The 20,640-nt window shown below is 43.4% G+C and overlaps 1 protein-coding gene across 1 annotated transcript in view; it reads left to right on the top strand.

Annotated features, from left to right (window-relative positions):
* Positions 1-20,640, top strand: part of snx25 (sorting nexin 25) — a 79,157-nt gene that overhangs the window by 44,107 nt on the left and 14,410 nt on the right. The window contains exons 6-9 of the mRNA XM_070898081.1: positions 5,942-6,055; positions 8,733-8,897; positions 11,576-11,693; positions 18,946-19,012. Coding sequence (XP_070754182.1) covers positions 5,942-6,055; positions 8,733-8,897; positions 11,576-11,693; positions 18,946-19,012 — 464 coding nt within the window. The remainder of the gene's footprint in view (positions 1-5,941; positions 6,056-8,732; positions 8,898-11,575; positions 11,694-18,945; positions 19,013-20,640) is intronic.

Here is a 20,640-nt window from a genome sequence, read left to right on the forward strand (position 1 = left end):
CGAAGTGAATGTATGTGGCTATTAGGTGAGGGCAGAATTGCAGTCGGCTATGATAACCCCTCACCCCGCTGTAATGGAATAGTCATTGACGCTCACCAGTTGGTGAGGTATTGAAGGGTACCTGCCAACCTTGGAGAAGTACCTCAACAATAGGAGCGGAGAGAAGAAAAAAATAATGATACTTATGCCATCAAAACATGCACATTCTTAATTTTCTTCATTATATTGTAAAATAAAAAGGTGGTCTGTATTATTCTTGTGTGCATAGCATATTAGGGTAGTTATCGCCCCCTTTCCCCACCAAACAAGTTTATTTTTTATAGTTGAAATTTCTTGGACATTCTTGTAACCGCAGCGCTTGTCTAGTTCTGTTCCCCGTCTCTTCCCCCCCCTCCCCCAGGTGGAATTCTTCATTAATAGCTTAGGGACAAAATTCCTTTCACCACATTGGGGATATTCCTGCCCCCTTCCATTCTTGCTCACTGAGGAAGTGGCATTTCTTGTATTGGTGCTATGGAGATTGTCAAATCTCCTGTTTGGGAGTCCTAGACAAGAGAGAGTGAGATTGGAGGATGAGCCAGGAAAGCAGACGTGGATGGATGCCTCTATACTCATGTTTTTTATATTACATTGACAGGGCTAGCATTATAACAGTCATGTCCGAAAGTGACTGTATATGTGTCCAGGTTGTGAGGAAATAATAATATGCCTGTGTTCTCCTGATGTTGGCATCCTTTATCATACAGCTCTGCTCATTAAGTAGGAAGTGCAGTCTGTATTTCAGCTCTATTTTTTGGCTGTAATGTGGTAGAACAAAAATGACTGCTTCAATCAATCAATCTGGGTACAACCAATGTTTAATTATAATAACTCAGTTAACTTTTTGTTAGAGAGCTAGGTTACAAATGCAGTTACATTTTACATGCAAGACACGTCTGAGTGGTTCTGAGCCCTAGCTGAAGTCATAAATGACATCCTTTGTAACAGTGATGCATTATCCCTTCTTGACCTTCCAGTAGGATTTGATCCGGTTGACCACACAGTCATCCTGCAAAAACCCTCTCCATTTTGTCCAGCAATGTGGGACCGCCGTTGCATTGTTCAATTCATATAAACATAGAAATTTACAGCGCAGAAGGAGGTCATTTCGGCCCATCGTGTCCAAGCCGGCCGACAAAGAGCCACACAGCCCTTGGTCAGCAGCACAAAAGGTTACATATAAATCTATGAACAATGACATATGAAAGGCAAAGAGCACCCAGCCCAACCAGTCCTCCTCACACAACTGCGACACCCCTTATACTGAAACATTCTACACTCCACCCCAACTGGAGTCATGTGATCTCCTGGGAGAGGCAAAAACCAGATTAAAAATCCAGCGAGAGAAAATCTGGGAAAATTCCTCTCCGACCCATCCAGGCGATCAAAACTAGTCCAGGCGATCTCCCTGGGCGTATTCGATTCCCTGCAGTACTTACCATTATATCTGCATCGTCCAACAAAAGGTCATCCAGTCTCATCCCAATTACCAGCTCTGGTTCCGTAACCCTGCAGGTTACGGCACTTTAAGTGCCCATCCAACCATCTCTTAAAAGTGGTGAGGGTTTCTATGCCCCCTTGCAATAGACCCCTCCACCAATGGAAATAAGCCCTTACTATCACTATGTCTAGGCCCCTCAATATTTTGTACACCTTAATGAGGTCTCCTCTCAACCTCCTCTGTTCCAATGAGAACAAACCCAGCCTATCTAATCTGTCCTCATAACTAAGATTCTCCATTCCTGGCAGCATCCTAATAAATCTCCTCTGCACCCTCCCTAGCACAATCACGTCCTTCCTATAATACGGTGACCAGAACTGCACGCAGTACTCCAGCTGTGGCCCAACCAAGGTATTATACAATTTACGCATAACCTTACTGCTCTTATATTCTATGCCTCGGCCAATAAAGGCAAGCATTCCGTATGCCGCCTTAACCACCTTATCCACCTGGCCTATTTTCAGGGATCTTTGGACAAGCACTCCAAGGTCCTTTTGTTCATCTACACTATTAAATGACCTACCACTTAATGTGTATACCCTTTCCTTATTAGCCCTCCCAAAGTGCATCACCTCACACCTCTCTGAATTAAATTCCATTTGCCACTGCTCTGCCCACCTGACCAGTAGATTGATATCCTCCTGCAGCCCATGACTTTCCTCTTCATTATCAACCACACAGCCAATTTTAGTGTCGTCTGCAAACTTCTTAATCATACTTCCTATATTCAAATCTAAATCGTTGATATATACCACAAAAAGCAAGGGACCCAATACTGAGCCCTGCGGAACCCCACTGGAAACATTCTTCCAATCACAAAAACATCCATCAAACATTACCCTTCGCTTCCTACCTCCAAACCAATTTTGGATCTAACTTGCCAGTTTGCCCTGGCTCCCATGGGCTTTAACCTTCATGACAAGTCTACCATGTGGGATCTTTTCAAAAACCTTGCTAAAGTCCACATATACTATATTGTACGCACTACCCTCATCGGATCCTCTTGGTTACGTTCTCAAAAAATTCAATCAGGTTAGTCAAACACGATCGTCCCTTAACAAATCTGTGCTGACTGTCCCTAATTAATCCTTGCCTTTCCAAATGTAGATTTATCCTGTCTTTTCAGGATTTTTCCAATAATTTTCCCACCACTGAGGTTAGGCTGACAGGCCATTTAATTACCCGGCATATCCCTTTCTCCTTTCTTAAACAAGGGCACTACATTAGCAGTCCTTCAATCCTCCGGCACCATGCCCAGATCCAAAGAGGACTGCAAAATGATGGTCAAGGCCTCTGCTATTTCCTCTTTTACTTCGCTCAACAGTCTGGGATGCATTTCATCCAGGCCTGTGGACTTATCTACTTTCAAAGCTGCTAAACCACTTAATCCCCTCTCTCTATATTTATTTCATCCAGAATATCACACACCTCCTCGATAGCAGTATCTGCATTGCTCCTTTCCTTTGTGAAAACAGATGCAAAATATTTGTTAAGAACCTTACCAACATCTTCCGCCTCCACACAAAGATTATCCTCATGGTCTCTTATAGGCTTTACCCTTTCTTTAGTTACCCTCTTACTCTTAATATATTGATAGAACATCTTAGGGTTTTCCTTAATTTTACTGGCCAAGAATTTCTCCCATAGCATTCCTAATATCCTTTTTAATTTTGCCTCTTAACTTTCTCTTTTCCTCTAAAGATTCTATAGTATTTAGCCGTTGGTATATGACATAAGCATCCCTTTTTTTCTTAATCCTCCCCCGTAAGTCCCTAGACATCCAGGGGGCTCTAGAATTATTTTTCCCAGCCTTTTTCTTTAAGGGCACATGTTTGGCCTGAGCCTTCCGGATCTCCTCCTTGAATGCCTCCCACTGTGCCGACACGGATTTACCCACAAGTAGCTGTTTACCAGTCCACTATGGCCAAATCACTCCTTAACTTAGCAAAGTTAGCTATTCCCCAATTTGGAACTTTTATTCCAGGCCTATCCTTGTCCTTATCCATAACCAACTTGAATCTGACTGAATTATGGTCACTGGCACACAAGTGCTCTCCCACTAATACCCCTTCAACCTGCCCAGCTTCATTCCCTAAAACTAAATCCAAGACCGCCCCCTCTCATGTTGGGCTTGTTACATAATGACTAAAATAGTTCTCTTGAATGCATTTCAAGAATTCCGCACCCTCTATACCCCTACACACACTAAATTTGTGCCAATCAATATTTGGATAGTTAAAATCCCCTACTATTACTACCCTACGGTTTTTGGACTTCACAGCAATTTGCCGACATATTTGCTCCTCTATCTGCCTCCCACTGTTTGGGGGTCTATAATACACACCCAGCAGTGTGATTGCTCCTTTTTTATTTTTCAATTTGACCCATATGGCCTCATTTGATGATCCCTCTAACATATCATCCCTCCTCACCGCTCTAATAGTTTCTTTGATCAGTACTGCGACCCCCCACCCTTTTTACCCCCCTCTCTATCTTGTCTAAAAATCCTGTAGCAGGAATATTGATCTGCCAAACCTGCCCCTCTTTCAGCCATGTTTCTGTAATGGCTATAATGTCATACTCCCAAGTGTCTACCTGTGCTCTTAGCTCATTCGCCTTATTCGCTATACTCCTTGCATTAAAGTATATGCCATTCAGCACAGGAAGACCTCCTTGCTTACTACTTACGAAGTCTTGTTTCCTCTGTCTTACAGATTCGGTTTCTAGATTCTTGCTATCCAATTTCTGCTTTACTTCCTTCCCTTTTGAATTTGTTCTCGAGTTCCCATCCCCTGCCAAGCTAGTTTAAACTCTTCCCAACAGCGATAGCAAAACTCCCCGCGAGGATATTGGTCCCGGCGCTGTTGAGGTGCAACCCGTCCGATTTGTACAGGTCCCATTTCCCCAGAAACGGTCCCAATGTCTCAAGAATTTAAAGCCCTTCCTCCTACACCAACTTTCCAGCCACGTGTTTATCCTCTCTATCCTTCTATTCTTATACTCATTAGCACGTGACACCGGTAGTAACCTGGAGATTACCACCTTTGAGGTCCTACCCTTAAATTTTCTTCCTAGCTCCCTGAATTTTTCCTGCAGGACCTCATCCCTCATTTTACCTATGTCATTGGTCCCACGACCTTCGCTGTTTACCCCCCCCCCCCCAGAATACCCTGCGTCCGCTCTATCATTCCTACCTATCCGAATGCAGTGCATCCGAAGCATTGCTTTCTCTTCTCCAGAGTCCTGAAAGGATCTATCCTCAGCCCCCGTCTTCCTCATCTACATGCAGCCCCTCTTTGACATAATCTGTGGGTCTGAGTCAGTTTTTACATGTATGCTGATGATACCCAGCTCTATCTTTTCACCAGTTCTCTCAAACTGTCAATTGTCTATATGCCTGTCTTTCTGGAATATAAATCGGGCATGAAATAACAATATTTGAGCTGCTGTACATAGTTTTTTTAAGCTGTTCTTTGTACTTTTTAACGTACTATGGTTAGCTAGAGGTTTTCACCCGTATTGTGCACAATTTTAACAGATAATTAATAAGCAGGAATCAAGAAAATAAAGCACAAACAATCAAAAAACACACACATGCAATCTGCCTTTTGTCTTTGCCATTTTACCAACCAGCACATAAAAAGGTTAAGGTACATATGCAGATGCTGTGCAAATATGAGTATTGCGATCACTTGTGTCTATTATGCAATTTTTATTTAGTAATCAAAAATGCCATTAGTCACATCTGGATTGCCAATTAGCCACTTAGCACCCAACTGTTTCTTAAATGATTCTAGAATTTTTACCTCTATAACCCTATTCGAAGTCTATTCCACTTGATCACTCTGCGTGCGGGAAAGCTTCCTGACATCGGTCCTAAATTTGCCTTTTGTTAGTTTGAACCGGAGCCTCTGCTGTTCGAGTGCCATGGGTTAGCTTAGACTGGCCTGCTGGATTTACCATTTATATCCTGTTTGCTATCTTGTATACTTTGGGATCACCTTGGTTGCCTCCTTTCAGGGCTGAATTTCACTGGGTATGCTTCGTAATCAGCCTCATGACTCTTCTCTTGAATATCTCTCTGTTGTCTATGACCAAAACAGGCACAATACTCAAGGTGGGAATTTAAAAGGAGGAATGCTGTAAAAATGCACATTGCTTTCTCTGCAGTTTGCAGTCATTATTTCCATTTGATTGTCCAGTTACGACAATGAGCAACATACTTATTTCTGTGTGGGCTCCCGTTCTGTTTAACTGATGCGGAATATTCACTGCAAACATTAGCTGGAGGAGCAGATCCCTGTAATGTTTTCTGAAGACTGGATTAAGCTTATGTAGCTCTTAAAAATTAGCCCAGTAATAATGCAGCATTGTTAAAATTCTTGCTTTTGTGTTTTGCAGTGTTTCCCAATATTAAAGAAGGTGCAGTTGCCTTCTATTAGTAAGCTACCCTTTAAATCCATTGATCAAAAGTTCCTGGACAAGTCAAAAAATCAACTGAATAATTTTTTACAGGTAAGAGAAAACAAAAATTGTAACTCCAGTAGCAATATTTAACACAATTGTCAACGGTCAATTGAAACTCGGCACATCAAAGATTCATAATATGATGAGCAATTTCTATCTCTGGGGTAACAACACTTTACTCTATAGATATTTTAGGATTATTGCAGGTTTTCTCATTCTTCTTTCCCAGCTGTACCGTTCCTGAGTTGACTAACATTCTGACTCCATTTTGCTTAAAAGATTAATCTTACAACTTGCCTGTTCAGCTCTTTGGCCAGTGGCCAGAGCATGCCATTTGCTCATTCTTCTGGCAAAAGACTAATGCATGGATAAACAGGTCTTTTTGATCAGTAACCCTCCCTGCTTAAGGCTGCCCTTGTAATAATGGCAAGGGTGCCTTTGATTGGCATTTCCTCAGACGTGTCTTCCAGTTGCTTCCTTCCAATGAAGGACAATTCTAAGATCATACCTTGGATATCTGCAGAGTCCCTTGAGACAACTATGTCTACATAACAACTTATTCATTCGGCGGTTTACTGGTGCCATTGCAATTGCCCCCTCTAGTGAAAGTTAAACCTGAAGCATATTTTCAGTAACTGGTATCGCCCATGCAGTATTTCTTGGCTATTCTTTGTAATGATGGTTGATTTGACTAATTGACGTGGTAGGTCATTGTGTACATTTTCCCTTTGATTTCAGGGGCACACCTGACATCCAGGTGTATCAATCCATCTAGTCACTGAGAGGAAAATCAGGATCCTGGGTTATTTGAGATCTACCTAATCTAGTGTGTTGTGTTTTTTTTTAAACAATGTCCCTGGGGAAGAGATACAGGAAAGGGTCACTTATGCCACATCTGATTTGAGCTCGTTGAGCCTTGCTTGGTAGAGCACTTCCTCCAATTAGAGAGTTAGGGGCAGTCACTTATGGTTAAAAGATTTCTTTCAGATACTGGCCATAGCATCTTATCTTAAGTAGATTTAATTTTTGATTAGATTCACTTTGTTAAAGTACAGAACCCCTTTCTCAATTTTCTGTCCCTGAATGGTGACAGATTAGGAAAAGGGGAGGTGCAACGAGACCTGGGTGTCATGGTACATCAGTCATTGAAGTTTGGCATGCAGGTACAGTAGGCGGTGAAGGCGGCAAATGGCATGTTGGCCTTCTTAGCGAGAGGATTTGAGTATAGGAGCAGGGAGGTCTTACTGCAGTTGTACTGGGTCTCACCTGGAATATTGTGTTCAGTTTTGTTCTCCTAATCTGAGGAAGGACGTTCTTGCTATTGAGGGAGTGCAGCGAAGGTTCACCAGACTGATTACCAGGATGGCAGGACTGACATATGAGGAGAGACTGGATTGACTGGGCCTGTATTCACTGGAGTTTAGAAGAATAAGAGGGGATTTCGTAGAAACATATAAAATGCTGGGGCCTCAACTATTTACAATCTATATTAATGACTTCGATGAAGGAACCGAGTGTAATGTAGCCAAGTTTGCTGATGATACAAAGATGGGTGGGAAAGCAAATTGTGATGAGGACACAAAATCTGCAAAGGGATATAGACAGGCTAAGTGGGCAAAAATTTGGCAGATGGATTATAATGTGGGAAAATGTGAAGTTAGCCACTTTGGCAGAAAAAATAGAAAAGCAAATTATAATTTAAATGGAGAAAAATTGCGAAGTGCTGCAGTACAGAGGGACCTGGGGGTCCTTGTACACAAAAAGTTAGTATGCAGGTACGGCAAGTAATCAGGAAGGCGAATGGAATATTGGCCTTTATTGCAAGGGGAATAGAGTATACAAGCAGAGAAATCCTGGTACAACTGTACAGGGTATTGGTGAGGCCACACCTAAAGTACTGTGTACAGTTTTGGTCTCCGTATTTAAGGAAGGATATACTTGCATTGGAGGCTGTTCAGAGAAGATCCACTAGGTTGATTCCGGAGATGAGGGGGTTGACTTATGAAGATAGGTTGAGTATGTTGAGCTTATACTCATTGGAGTTCAGAAGAATGAGGGGTGATCTTATCGAAACATTTAAGGTAATAAGGAGGCTCAACAAGGTGGATGGCAGAGAGGATATTTCCACTCATAGGGGAAACTAAAACTAGGGGACATAGTCTCAGATTAAGGAGCCGCTCATTTAAAACTGAGATGAGGAGGAATTTCTTCTGAAGGTTGTAAATCTGTAGAATTCCCTGCCGTGGAGGCTGGGTCATTGAATGTATTTAAGGTGGAGATAGACAGATTTTTGAGCGATAAGGGAATAAAGGGTTATGGGGAGCAGGCAGGGAAGTGGAGCTGCGTCCATGATAAGATCAGCCATGATCTTATTAAATGGTGGAGCAGGCTCAAGGAGCCAAATGACCTCCCACTGCTCTTATTTCTTATGTTCTTATGAGGTGCTTTTAAAAGTCAGATCATAACTACAGCATCAAAGATTTCTGACTCTGCAAGTATTTATTCATCTGTGAAAATTGGCTCGCCATGGTTTAGAACATTAATATCGATTATTTCTTCATGACTGGGGAAAGATTTTGATCTCTGATGGATTCATGGCGCTTTTAAAAGTAAATTGCATCGAGACGTACGGTAGATCCTTTAGCTGGGTTCAAGGTGTAACTAAACAAATTGCTGTGCTGCTGTCTGTTAGTACACATTTCTCACCTGAACTTTCTTCTTACAGAAACTCCTCACAGATGAGAGACTGTGCCAGAGTGAGGCACTTTATGGTTTTCTAAGCCCTTCCCCAGAATACCTGAAAGTTGTTGATGTGCAAGGGAAGAAGTCAACTTTTTCGCTGTCTTCCTTTTTAGAAAGGCTCCCTGGCGATTTCTTCTCTCATCAAGAGGTACACACCACTCAAGCTCTGCATAACTTAAAAAGAAACCGCATTTTGAGGCTTATTTTGTCTCACTCTGGTTTAGCAGTGGGCTTTGTAATCCCTGATTAAGCTTCGTAATACAGGTTCGACTTTCCTTATCCGGCACCAGCCCTCGTCCTTCATGACACCGGGGGCGCATGCGCAGACCGCGGCTGATCTCCACCCCGACTTTGGGGGGGCGCCGACACTCCCTTTGAGGGTCCGCCGACACTTCGCATCTGAAAGTAGCAGCATATTTCCTTAGTCAACGTACAATTGTTCAAAAGATTGGTACACATTGGGCAGCAACTTTGCTTACTTTGGGCTTGCACACAAGCATTTGTTGTGAAGTTTAGAAAGTAGCATTTAATGTAGCCGAGCGTTTACCTGGAAAGGAGGAAGAGACTGCTGCTTGGAGGTTGCAGAAGATTCCATATCCACTTGAGGGCCCGCCGACACTTCGGGCCCGCCCGGGGCACCGACCTCCTTCCCCCTCTCCCAGACCTCGGGCCGCCTCCCCCTCCACACCCCCCCCCCCCCGGGCCACTGACCTCCCCTCATCTGGCAAAATCCCTTATTTGGCACAGGCCTGGTCCCGAAGGTGCCGGACAAGGAAGTTTCAACCTGTAGTTTATTAATAAATTATATTATGAACTCCCTTAACGGCTGAGGATAAATGCCTTCATAGTCTTGCTTCTCTCTGTAAACTCTTCCAGCCCTGCAACCTCCATTACTCACCCACTCCCACTCCTCAACTCTCAGTTCCTCTGACTGACCTCTCAGCATTTACCTCTTCATCCACCTCCATACTTCTGGCAGTCGTGCCTTCAGCTTTCTCGGTCCCGCCCTCTGGAATTCTCTTACCGCTTCTCCTGTAAGGCCCTCCTTAAACCATCCCTGTCTGAGCTTTTGATCATAAAGAAAAAAAGCCTTGCAATTATATAACGCCTTTCACGACCACCGGACATCCCAAAGTGCTTTACAGCAATTAATTACTTTGTGAAGTGTAGTCATTAATGTAATGTAAGAAACACGGCAGCCAATTTGCAAGCTCCCGCAAACAGCAATGTGATAATGACCAGATAATGTTTTTTTAGTGATGTTGATTGAGGGATAAATATTGGCCAGGACACTGGGAATAATTCCCTGCTCTTCTTCTAAATAGTGCCTTAGGATCGTGAACACACAAATAGAGGCTGCCACTCCAATGCAGTGCTAAGGGAGTGCTGCACTGTCGGAAGTGCCGTCTTTCGGCTGAGACGTTAAACCGAGGCTCTGCTCTCTCTCAGGTGAACGTAAAAGAGCCCATGGCACTGTTTCGAAGAGCAGAGGAGTTATCTCCGGTGTCCTGGCCAATATTTATCACACAGCCGACCACTAAAACAGATTATCTGGTCATTGTCACATTGTTGTTTGTGGGAGAAAATTGCTGAGCGCAAATTGGCTGTCGCGTTTCCTACATTACAACAGTGACTACACTTCAAAAGTACTTAATTGGCTGTAAAGAGCTTTGGGATGTCTGGTGGTCGTGAAAGGCGTTGTATAAATGCAAGTCTTTCTTTGAGTGAAGGAGCTTTTTTGTATAGTCTTATTGTGTTGCTGCTTATAATTGGAGGCAACTATTTATTGCAGAAATGATGAATACTTAGCTGTGTACTGACTGCTGATGCGGAAAGTCTTTCATGTTATATATAGTCTGTCAATGATGGCAGAAGCTGTCTTTAAAGATTCATCCACAATGAAAGAGTTGGGTAGCTCCAGTTCTGTGTAGAAGTATCACAGGGATATCTGTTTCAGTCATAACTAGAGGCAAAAGAATCAAAGTACTTTCTTGAAAGGTCATGATGAATTACACAAGTGAACAATTTCTGATTAAGTCTGAACTACAAGCACGCACAGAAAACCCTGAACTAGGAAAGGGTAAATTGTCAGTTGGCCATTATTTTATTTAATTTATATGGAAATTAATTTTCCATTTTCGATGATGCAGTCTTTCTATTTTATGTCTAGTCTTTCCAGTCCACACATAACATGCATGCAATGGCGATCAGGCAGATTACACCCAGGGTGGAGGCAGTAATGCTGTAAGCTCGCTATTCGGAGGTGTGAACAGGAACAGCCTGCGGACGGCTCTCCCCGCAGCCTTTCTCTTCCACCCCACCCCACCTGCCTATGGAGAGGGATGTAGCTCCCACTCAAAAGCATGGCAGCACATCCCATAGGATAAATGCCATAGCGTGGCAGATTGTAAGCTGTCACTGTATGGTACTGCCAGCATTCCATTTATAGGAATGAGGTTAATTTACTTGTGATGAAGTAGGTAGCAGTCATGTATCATGTGTATCGACAAACCCGTTGCTGCTAAAAGATAATGGTCATATATCAGAGATCGCAAGCTTGTGACAAGCTTGCAAAATTACTCAGATAATTTTCACATTCTGATGTACAAATCACAAAGATGGAGTTTTCTAACAATTTTCTGTTCTATCCATGTGCATTAGGACATGAAGAGGTTGATATCCCCATAGAAATGAAGACTGCTCAGCTGTGTACTGTCTGCAGATAATCTTTCATTTTAAAGTCTGTCAGTGTTGGCAGAAGCTGCATGCAATGTCAGTTCCTCCAACTGTGTTTTTTGATTATTGTTTTTCCGTTGCTGTCCTCAGGAAGAGACCGAGGATGACAGTGATCTGTCTGACTATGGGGACGAGGTTGACTGTAAAAGAGACTCTCTTGCTGAACCTTGCTTCATGCTCATTGGAGAAATCTTTGAGCTCAGGGGGAGTAAGTGAACTTTGTATATTTCTTTGTCAATGTTTGAGATGAAGTGTGTGAAGCTTCACTGCATCTTTCAGTCAGAAAGGCCTCCAAGAGTTTACCAGGAGTGGCTGGAATGAAAGTTCTAGTGTCAGCCTTGGTTCAATGCTAGCACTCTCGCCTCTGAGTCAAAAACGTTGTGGCTTCAAACTTTACAAAGGCTTGACGACGTAACCTAGACTGATACTGATTTCCCCCAAATCAAAAAATAGGTCTTGCGAGGGTGGGAGGAGAGAGGTGAGACAGGATCACCTTGGTTAGGCACAAGGCAATGGTAAAGAAGTGGAATTGAAACCTAGTCAGCCAACATGAGACGCATTTTCCCACTAGTCTGTTTACATTTGAAAACCACAGTCGTAGTCACATCGACAACTTTCAACTAGCAGCTAATCTGGAATTTCCCAACCTTTGGTGTAATCAGCCGTTTTTGCCACAAACAGTGTCAGATCTCAATGATTCATTGGCATTTTAAATACAGCAGCTATTATCTGATAAATCTATTTATTTGTAGAACTTTTGACAGCTTCCAAGGCCCTGTTAACAAAACGGTGAATACGTAATCTTCTGTTGTAACACTGCTGGATGGGGCATTAAAAAATCGAAGCCAACTGACAGCAGCATTGCTGTTTGATGACTGAAGGTAACCAGGGTTGGTGCAAACACAATACAGGATCTTATCGGCTTACCCTTCTAAAATTCATTCAGAGAAGCTGGCCATGTTTCTGTAGCAGGCTACCCTTGAATTTTTTCATAACATGTCGCACTGAATAATTAGCAAACGCTAACCACGTCAAAAAAGCTGACCACTCAAAAACTGGTCTCCATATATAGGACCATGGCATATAGTTACTTACACTCAAAGTGCAGTAAAGCATGTGGTTGTCAGAAGTTTAACTATAATCACAAACACACACACACACAATTCCAGTGTATGTATATAGCAGAAGATTGTGGCAAAAACTGCAGGAAATGTCCCTAATTTCTTGCGAAGAAATTGTGTGCTATTGTGGATATGTCCCGGTACGATCTATTGCTAAATCTGGTAAGTTATAGTAAATTGTAAGATTTTCACAAAGACACTGTTCTTCTGTCCTCCCATTGCAAAGTTTATACTGGCACTCTTCCTCAACTCCTCCCTTCCAGTTTATGGTGACACCTTCCTTTCTCTTCCCTATGTATCACCCAGTGGCTCAGTGGGTAGCATACTCACCTCTTAAGTCAGAAGGTTGTGGGTTCAAGTCCCACTCCAGGAACTTGAGCGTATAAATGTAGGCTGACAGTTCAGTGCTGAGCAGCGCTGCACTGTCGGAGATGCCATCTTTCAGATGAGACGTTAAACCGAGGCCCCGTCTGCCCCCTCAGGTGGATGTAAAAGATCCCATGGCACTATTTCGAAGAAGGGCAGGGGCGATATCCCCCGTGTTCTGGCCAATATTTATCCCTCAATCAATGTAACAAAAAACAGATTATCTGAGGTTCACTAATGTACGTTGGGGGTGGACACCTGCCGTCCTTACCCAGTTTGGCCTATATGTGATTCACAGCTTACATTAATGTGGTTGACCCATACTTGTCCTCTGAAGTGGCCTAGCAAGACACTAACTTGTATCAAGTCACTTTCATTATCACATTGCTGTTTGTGGGAGCTTGCTGTGCGCAATTTGGCTGCCGCATTTCCCACATTACAACAGTGAGTACACTCTAAATAGTACTTCCTTGGCTGTTAACAGATATGATGTAATTGGGATTGCAGAGACATGGATCCAGGGTAACCAAGGCTGGGAACCCAACATCCAGGGGTATTCAATATTCAGGAAGGATAGACAGGAAGGAAAAGGAGGTGGGGTAGCGTAGCTGGTTAAAGAGGAGATTAACACAATAGTAAGGAAGGACATTAGCTTGGATGATGTGGAATCTATATGGGTAGAGCTGCGAAACACCAAAGGGCAGAAAATGCTAGTGGGAGTTGTAAACAGACCACCAAACAGTAGTAGGAAGGTTGGGGATGACATCAAACAGGAAATTAGGGACGTGTGCAATAAGGGTACAGCAGTTATCATGGGTGACTTTAATCTACATATAGATTGAGCTAACCAAACTGGTAGCAGTACTATGGAGGAGGATTTCCTGAAGTGTATAAGGGATGGTTTTCCAGACCAATATGTCGAGGAACCAACTAGAGAGCAGGCCATCCTAGACTGGGTGTTGTGTAATGAGAGAGGATTAATTAGCAATCGAGTCGTGCGAGGCCCCTTGGGGAAGAGTGACCATAATATGGTAGAATTCTTCATTAAGATGGAGAGTGACACAGTTAATTCAGAGACTAGGGTCCTGAACTTAAAGAAAGGTAACTTCGATGGTATGAGACGTGAATTGGCTAGGATAGACTGACGAATTATACTTAAAGGGCTGATGGTGGATAGACATCAAACAAGATCACATGGATGAACCACAACAATTGTATATCCCTGTCTGGCATAAAAATAAAACGGGGAAGGTGGCTCAACTGTGGCTAACAAGGGAAATTAGTGTTTGTGTTAAATCCAAGGAAGAGGCATATAAATTGGCCAGAAAAAGCAGCAAACTTGAGGACTGGGAGAAATTTAGAATCCAGCAGAGGAGGAATAAGGGTTTAATTAGGAGGGGAAAAATAGAGTATGAGAGTAAGCTTGCAGGGAACATAAAAACTGACTGCAAAAGCTTCTATAGATATGTGAAGAGAAAAAGATTAGTGAAGACTAATGTAGATTCCTTGCAGTCAGATTCAGGTGAATTTATAATGGGGAACGAGGAAATGGCAGACCAATTGAACAAATACTTTGGTTCTGTCTTCACTAAGGAAGACATGAATAACCTCCCAAAAATAATAGGGGACGGAGGGTTTAGTGAGAAGGAGGAACTGAAGGAAATCCTTATTAGTCAGGAAATTGTGTTAGGGAAATTGATGGGAATGAAGGGCGATAAATCCCCAGGGCCTGATAGTCTGCATCCCAGAATACTTAAGGAAGTGGCCCTAGAAATAGTGGATGCATTGGTGACCATTTTCCAACATTCTGTTGACTCTGGGTCAGTTCCTATGGATTGGATGGTAGCTAATGTAACCCCACTTTTTAAAAAAGGAGAGAGAAAATGGGGAATTAGTGACCGGTTAGCCTGACATCGGTAGTGGGGAAAATGTTGGAATCAATTATTAAAGATGTAGTAGCAGCACATTTGGAAAGCAGTGACAGGATCGGTCCAAGTCAGCATGGATATATAAAAGGGAAATCATACTTGACAAATCTTCTAGAATTTGTTGAGGATATAACTAGTAGAGTGGACAAGGAAGAATGTATTTGAACTTTCAAAAGGCTTTTGACAAGGTCCCACACAAGAGATTAGTGTGCAAAATTAAAGGACATGGTATTGGGGGTAATGTACTGATGGGATAGAGAACTGGTTGGCAGACAGGAAGCAAAGAGTAGGAATAAACAGGTCCTTTTCAGAATGACAGGCAATGACTAGTGGGGTACCACAAGGTTCAGTGCTGGGACCCCAGCTATTTACAATATACATTTAATGCTTTAGACGAAGGAATTGAATGTAATATCTCCAAGTTTGCAGATGACACTAAGCTGGGTGGCAGTGTGAGCTGTGAGGGGGATGCTAAGAGGCTGCAGGGTGACTTGGACAGGTTAGGTGAGTGGGCAAATGCATGGCTGATGCAGTATAATGTAGATAAATGTGAGGTTATCCACTTTGGTGGCAAAAACAGGGAGATGGAATATTATCTGAATGGTGACAGATTAGTAAAAGGGGAGGTGCAACGAGACCTGGGTGTCATGGTACATCAGTCATTGAAAGTTGGCATGCAGGTACAGCAGGCGGTGAAGAAGGCAAATGGCAAGTTGGCCTTCATAGCGAGAGGATTTGAGTATAGGAGCAGGGAGGTCTTACTGCAGTTGTACAGGGTCTTGGTGAGGCCACACGTTGAATATTGTGTTCAGTTTTGGTCTCCTAATCTGAGGGACATTCTTGCTATTGAGGGAGTGCAGCGAAGGTTCACCAGACTGATTCCCGGGATGGCAGGACTGACATATGAAGAAAGACTGGATCGACTAGGCTTATATTTATTGGAATTTAGAAGAATGAGAGGGGATCTCATAGAAACATAAAATTCTGACGGGATTGGACAGGTTAGATGCAGGAAGAATGTTCCCGATGTTGGGGGAAGTCCAAAACCAGGGGTCACAGGATAAGGGATAAGCCATTTAGGACCGAGATGAGGAGAAACTTCTTCACTCAGAGAATTGTGAACCTGTCGAATTCTCTACCACAGAAAGTTGTTGAGGCCAGTTCAGTTAGATATATTCAAAAGGGAGTTAGATGTGACCCTTACGGCTAAAGGGATCAAGGAGTATGGAGAGAAACAGGAATGGGGTACTAAAGTTGCATGATCAGCCATGGTCATATTGAATGGTGGTGCAGGCTCGAAGGGCCGAATGGCCTACTCTGCACCTATTTTCGATGTTTCGATGTAAAGTGCTTTGAGACATCCAGTGGTCGTGAAAGGTGCTATATAAATGCAAGTCTTTTTATTTCTACCAGTTTTTGTTTTTCTCCAGATTTTTTTAAACTGACCATGAAGCTGGTGGATTGTCATTAAAAACCCAACAGGTTAGGGATGGACACCTGCCATCCTTACCTGGTTTGGCCTATATGTGACTCAAAGCTTACATTAGTGTGGTTGACCCATACTTGTCCTCTGAAGTGGCCTAGCAAATCACTTAACTTGTATCAAGCCACTTGACGACCCAGCATCACCTTCTATGGGCAGTCAGGGATGGGCAATAAATGCTGGCCCTTTTTCAGCTGAATTCAAAAGCTCTAATTGCCATGGTGGGATTTGAACTCGCCTTCATTTGGATTATTAGTCCAGTAACATCGCCATTACACTACTGTATCCCAATGTTTAATCGGTCTCATCCACGCATAGAATGTTCCCAATCTTTGCCATGCCACAAGGGCAAGGTAGCAAATGGATAATATGACCACTAATGTTATCCTACCCGACAGTTAATATCAGCCTAGTTTAGGCGCTGAAGTCTGGAACCCACAACCAGGGGTGAGAAGCCACCACTGAGCCAAGCATACCTCCTTAGATATAAGAATAATCAATAATTTTCTCTTTAATGAAAGATTGATTGTTGTGCTCCAAAAATAAAGTACCTGTTGGCCTCTGACGAACAATCTATCTCCCTTGTATTTCCATAAAAGAGACTGTTTCAGTGTCTGGTTAAATGTGTAAATCTAGCAACATCATAATACAAAAGGTTGCCATGCCCTTTGCCCTCTATTTGCCACACTACTTCTGCAGCTGTTGATCTGTTTAACCACTCCCTCCCTGTGATACTGTTTTCCCCAGCAAACCTTTACTGTTTCCCATCCCAGCCGATGCCCTAGTGTAGCCCCCATCTTCGTTCCTTCAAGCCCAAGGGCTGCAGATTTGAATTATCTGGCACAGAAATGGCTTAGCCATCCATCACCAGATGTGACTGGACCATATCCAACATAATCAATCCTCTCCCAAAGCCATACATTATTCCAGGATCATCCTGGACAGCAAAGATCACCTCTGGCTGTGTTTCTCCACTACCACCATTTCCTTAGCCCTGGCCCTCTTCCCTGCCTCCTCACCCTCGACAAGTACGAGCTCATGGACTTCTTTGTCATTAAGATTGCGACCATCCATTCAGCTGTCTCTCTGATTTCTACTCCTCCTTGCCCCTGCCTGAAACCATGTCTCTGGTTTCTGTCCTATTTACCCTCATGCCCTCTCTGAGCTCTTGTTTGCCATGAGACCCATGTCCTGATTCCTTGACCCCATTTCAGCGGAACTGCTGACCACCCAAAATCGTGCAGGGCTCACCAAAAAAATGCACTACCAATTTTGTGACTTCAACATTTGGATTACATGTACTGCAACATTAGAGAGGGGGAAAAAAACAAGTGAAAGAATGTTGGGTATACCTACAGCTTAATTTATAATCCCATGTAACTGCTTGTTTTCACATATCATTAGCCTTTTGGGGGCTGTGTTACCTTTATCAGGTCAGCTTTTTATAAGTACATAAGAATTAAGAGCAGGAGGGTGTCAAATGGCCCTTTGATCCTGTTCCACCATTCAATCTCATGGCTGATCTTCAACCTCAACTCCACTTTCCCGATCGATCTCTATAATCTCTTGATTTTCCTAGAGTCCAAAACTCCATCTCGGCCTTGAATATACTTGTGTATTTTTCTACTTTTTTAGGCTGATACATATATGGGGCTGTATTAATAAAAAGAAAGTTTTTATTTTTTAAACTTTCAAAATAATTCTACATGTACAATATCCCACTCAACATGTCCCTCTTTTAGTACGGTATTCTGTCTCCTTTTGAGAAAGGATTGTTGGTAACCGTTCTGTGGAAGTCCTTTATGCAGCACAGAAAGACTTGTGTGTGACATCCTGGATATGAAAATGTCTTAAAGAAATTCGTAATTTTCCTGTTGCTGGCCAGAACTCGGCTGCCCGTGGCCTAACCCGCACCAAGTCCCGTTCACCCATCGCCCATGCTCGCTGACCTAAATTTACTTCCAGTTAAGCAATGCCTCGATTTCAAAATTCTCATCCTTATTTTCAAATCCCTCCATGTCCTGTCCCCTCCTTATCTCTGTAACCTCCTCCAGCCCCACATCTCCCCCCCCCCCGCCCCAGATGTCTGCGCGCCTCTAACTCTGCCCTCTTGAGCATCCCTGATTATAATCGCTCAACCACTGGTAGCCATGCCTTCTGTTGCCTCGGCCCCCAAACTCTGGAACTCCCTGACTAAACCTCTCCGCCTCTCTACCTCTTTTTCCTCCTTCAAGACGCTCCTTAAAAACATAGCTCTTTGACCAAGCTTTTGGTTACCTGCGCTACTTTTTACTTATGCGGCTCGGTGTCAAATTTTTATCTCACAATACTCTTATGAAGCGTTTTGGGATGTTTCACTATGTTAAAGGTGCTATATTGCTGTTGTATATGGGTAAAGCTTCATTTGAAGAATGAAGAGTATTCTAGAAGATAATGCAACTGTTTTCAATGTCATCTTGAAGAGCACAAATTTGCTCCAGATTTGTAGAGGATTTTATTGGTGGCAGAGATCTGTACTCTAGTCTTTTTATATGTTTCATCTTGCTAACCTCTGTTTTACAGTGTTCAAGTGGGTCAGGAAGACACTTATTGCTCTAGTACAAGTTACATTTGGAAGGACAATCAACAAGTAAGTAGTTCCCCGCCCCCCCCCCTCCATCTTTCTTCAAGATGTGGCATACAAGTCCTGTGCCCAGCTTCCAAGCACACAGTGGAAGGGCTTCCTTGAACTATAGGCAAGGTTCAGGACCATTTTATCAGATGGATTGCTGGCAAAATGGGGACATGGATGTAGGGAGTGAGGACTTCAACTTAGACGAAACAGTTGCTCAGCAACCTGGAGGAGGAGTCAACCTTATGACTGGCTTCACCAAAACTCTTTGCATGAGGACCTGGATTAAGCAGTTGGTGGAAAGCAGGTTTTACATTTGTAATTGGGTGGCCAGAACATTCAAGACTAGCCTGCAGCAAGCTGTATGGCATGGGTCCTTCCACCACACATTCTATATTCTGATGATGTAATTGTGATGTTTGGGATTGCAGCAGCTGAACGGAGTTGCCTGAATGCTGGGTATGAGAACCCACACTTGTGTATCCAAAGTTTGATACCTACCATGATTAAGAAGTGAAATATTGCTGCTGAACCTCTGCGTTTCTATCTGGTGATACCACCATTTTAATGGGGTCTGGTTTATATCTCTGCTGTGATCATACCTTTCTGCTAATGTTCCAGACTCCTCCATCACCATTCCTGGGTATGTCCTGTCTCTCCAGCAGGATAGACCCATCAGAGGTTGCGGCATAGTGATATACAGTTGGGAGGGAGTGGCCCTGGGAATTCTGAACATTGAGTCCGGACCCCATGAAGTCTCATGGCTTCAGGTCAAGCATGGGCAAGGAAACCTCCTGATGATTACCACCTACTGCCCTCCCTCCGCTGAGGAATCAGTACTCCTCCAGGTTGAATACCGCTTGGAAGAAGCACTGAGAGTAGCAAAGGCACAAAATGTAGAATGTACTCTAGGTGGGGGACTTCAGTGTCCATCACCAAGAGTGGCTTGGTAGCACCATTACTGACCAAACTGACCAAGTCCTGCAGGATATAGCTGCCAGACTGGGCCTACAGCAGATGGTGAGAGAACGAACACTAGGGAAAACCCTACTTGATCTCATCCTCACCAATCCACCTGTCACAAATGCATCTATCCATGACAGTATTGGTAGCAGTGACCATCGCACAGTCCTTGTGGAGATGAAGCCCTATCTTCACACTGAGGACACACTCCATCGTGTTGTGTGGCACTACCACCGTGCTAAATGGTACAGATTCAGAATAGATCCACCAGCTCAAAACTGGGCATCCAGGAGGCACTGTGGGCCATCAGCAGCAGCTGAATTGTATTCTACCACAATCTATAACCTCATGGCCAAGCATATCCCTCACTCTAACATTACCATCAAGCCAGGCAACTAACTCTGGCTCAATGAGGAGTGTAGAAGAGCTTTCCAGGAGCAACACCATGCTTACCTAAAAATGAGGTGCCAACATGGGAAGCTGCAACACAGGACTACATGCATAATAAACAATGGAACAGCATGCTACAGACCGAGCAAAGCGATCCCACAACCAACGGATCAGATCAAAGTTCTGCAATCCTGCCACATCCAGTTGTGAATGGTGATGGACCATTAAACAACTGACGGGAGCAGGAGGCTCCATGAACATCCCCTTCCTCAATGATGGCAGAACCCCGCACA

The sequence above is a fragment of the Pristiophorus japonicus genome, chromosome 1 (assembly GCF_044704955.1).
Source record: "Pristiophorus japonicus isolate sPriJap1 chromosome 1, sPriJap1.hap1, whole genome shotgun sequence".
Lineage (NCBI taxonomy): Eukaryota > Metazoa > Chordata > Chondrichthyes > Pristiophoridae > Pristiophorus > Pristiophorus japonicus.